At 50.5% G+C, this 2,230-nt stretch overlaps 1 protein-coding gene across 1 annotated transcript; it reads right to left on the bottom strand.

The window, feature by feature from the left end:
* LOC109381463 (putative SCAN domain-containing protein SCAND2P) lies at window positions 1–2,224 on the bottom strand. The gene has a single exon (XM_019640134.1). It carries the CDS (start codon window positions 1,827–1,829, stop codon window positions 1,335–1,337), a length of 495 nt encoding a protein of 164 aa, XP_019495679.1. The 5' UTR covers window positions 1,830–2,224; the 3' UTR covers window positions 1–1,334.
* Between the last annotated feature and the right edge of the window lie 6 nt (window positions 2,225–2,230).

Here is a 2,230-nt window from a genome sequence, read left to right as displayed (position 1 = left end):
GACCAGGCAGGGCTCGGGGAAGGAAAAGGAGCCATTTAGAGGACAGCGTGTCTCCATTGCTCCTGGGGACCAGCCCAACTGAGTTCAAAAACAGAAGTCTTCCTCCTCCTCTCAAAGGATTGGCTAAAAACCACAATGGCACATTCCTAAGAGGAGAGTGCCTCATTTTTCCCTTCCATGTCCATCCACATTACTGATTGTCAGAGTTTTAGATTTTATTCTTCAGTTTTGATAGCATGCTTGAACCATCCGAATTGGTTTGGGGGGACACATTTTCAGAATTACTGCACTTTAGTTTAACCCTTCTTTGTGCCTGTCCCACCAACCAGGTCTAAAATCTCTACCCACACCTGACCTCTTGGGACCAGTAATCTCTCATTCACATCACGAGAGGTGCCACAGGCCCCCCTATTAGTTTTATAAAACACCAAGTCCTTCCCTTGGAGGTGCCTTGCTGAGGACCCCACAGATTGATGTGGTCAGTTCTCATGCCGCATTCTCCGAGTGGAAAGGGGCTGTGCCCTCTACCCCACTGTCTGCACTCAGAGGGGCTTTCCTGCCCTCCCCACAGAAGGTCCCTCCCTTCCTATCCACACTGCTGCTGCTTACCGCCCTTGTGCAGGGACTGGAGTTCTGCTTTGGGGCCGTGGTTAAGCTGTTCTGGTTCTGGCTGTGAGCGCTTCACCATTGCCTAGAACAGACACATGGATTCTGTCTGTGCTTGCTTCAGATAGACACTTAGGGAGCCCAGTACTGATCCTGAGGGTTCCTTCTCTGCGAGCACCTCCTGTCTCTGTTGATGAACTGGAACTGGCCAAAATTCTGTAGGCACTAAAACTTGTGTCCCAAGACACAAAAAAGCAAAGGGGGAATCAGCCTTATGCAAATCATTGCAGGGGCAGTAAGGAGTGTGGGTGTGTGGAAGACTTCAGAGAGACATGGGCTAGAATGCAGGCCCACAGCCATCTGCCCACCAGTTCTCTGGGTCAACCCCTAGGCAAAACTCAAGAGATCCAGCCATCAATGCAGCTATTTTGCAATAGGATCCAAAGATGCAATAATGTCAGTCAAGATTAGTGAAGCCCCTTGATTTGGGTTGGCTGCTGCCGAATGACTGCTGTTCTCCAAAAAGAAAACAGCTTTTCTGTGCTCCTCTTTGATCAGAGCAGTATTCAAGCCATTTTAAGTCATTGTCATGTAATGACAGGGACAACACTCAGAGGAACCAATGTTGTGCATTCTCCGAAGAGTCAGTCTGGACTTGGGAGGCGAGTTGCAGCTCCTGGTCCCAGGGAATAAGCAGATTCTACTCTGACACAATAAACAGCAAAGTACTACACGTCCCCCCACTGCTGGCAAGCCCAGGTGGCTGTCTCTCTCACATCCTTCCATTCTAAGTACTCGGAACGAGGTTCCTGAATCTTAACGTGTGGCTTCCGTCTTCCAGGTTCTTTCTGCAAGTCCTCCACAAGGGCCACAGCCTCTTCTCCACTCTCTGGATGCTTTTGTCTCACCCAGATCTGGATCTCCTGGGGGAGGACAGTCAGGAACTGTTCCAGGACTAGCAACTCCAGGATCTGCTCTTTGGTATACTCCTCTGGTCTCAGCCATTGACGACAGAGCTTCCGGAGTTGGATGAGGGTCTCCTGGGGCCCTGATGCTTCTTGATAGTGGAAATGCCAACAGCGCTGGCAGGAGGTCTCTGGTCCGGGGTCACTCCCTTGAAGGGAAATTTCCTGCTGCCAGTGGGACTCGTGTTCCAGCTTCACTATTTGAACCTCTTCTTGTACTTGAGGAGCCTGGTTTTGTTGGTCCACAGCTACAGCCATTGTTCAGTTCAGAGAAGAACCTTGCAGCTGTGCTCTGAAGTTCAAACCTCTTCCTTTAGCTCCCTGGGAAGCCACTCGCAGGTAGGTGTTACTAAGTAGAACTTGAAATTCTGGAGCCAGAGACATAAATTACAGAGTGAAGCCTAGTGAACACCACAAGCGTTAGCCCAGCAGGATTGAGGTAAAGGAAAGAGCCCTGCTGCCCCCTCCCCATGTCCTGATGCCTGTGGAGTCTGATCCTCCATCATTGAGGAGGCAGCTCCAGAAGTTTGATAGGGGCCAAGGGCTGGTGGTCCGGTTGGAAAGCAGGGGAGCCGGGAGCTGAGCTTACTTAAGGCTGAGAAAATGCCAGGTGTCCATATTGAAGAATGAGGATGGGCTACTGGAGATAAGAAGGACAA

The sequence above is a fragment of the Hipposideros armiger genome, unplaced genomic scaffold (genome assembly GCF_001890085.2).
Source record: "Hipposideros armiger isolate ML-2016 unplaced genomic scaffold, ASM189008v1 scaffold_48, whole genome shotgun sequence".
NCBI classification, from domain to species: domain Eukaryota; kingdom Metazoa; phylum Chordata; class Mammalia; order Chiroptera; family Hipposideridae; genus Hipposideros; species Hipposideros armiger.
Note: the sequence above shows the minus strand (reverse complement) of the source record. Positions and strands in the feature narration are given on the sequence as shown.

What these genes read in the sequence shown, in the direction of transcription:
- LOC109381463 (XM_019640134.1), bottom strand. Translation starts at nt 1,829, where the DNA reads ATGGCTGTAGCTGTGGACCAACAAAACCAGGCTCCTCAAGTACAAGAA.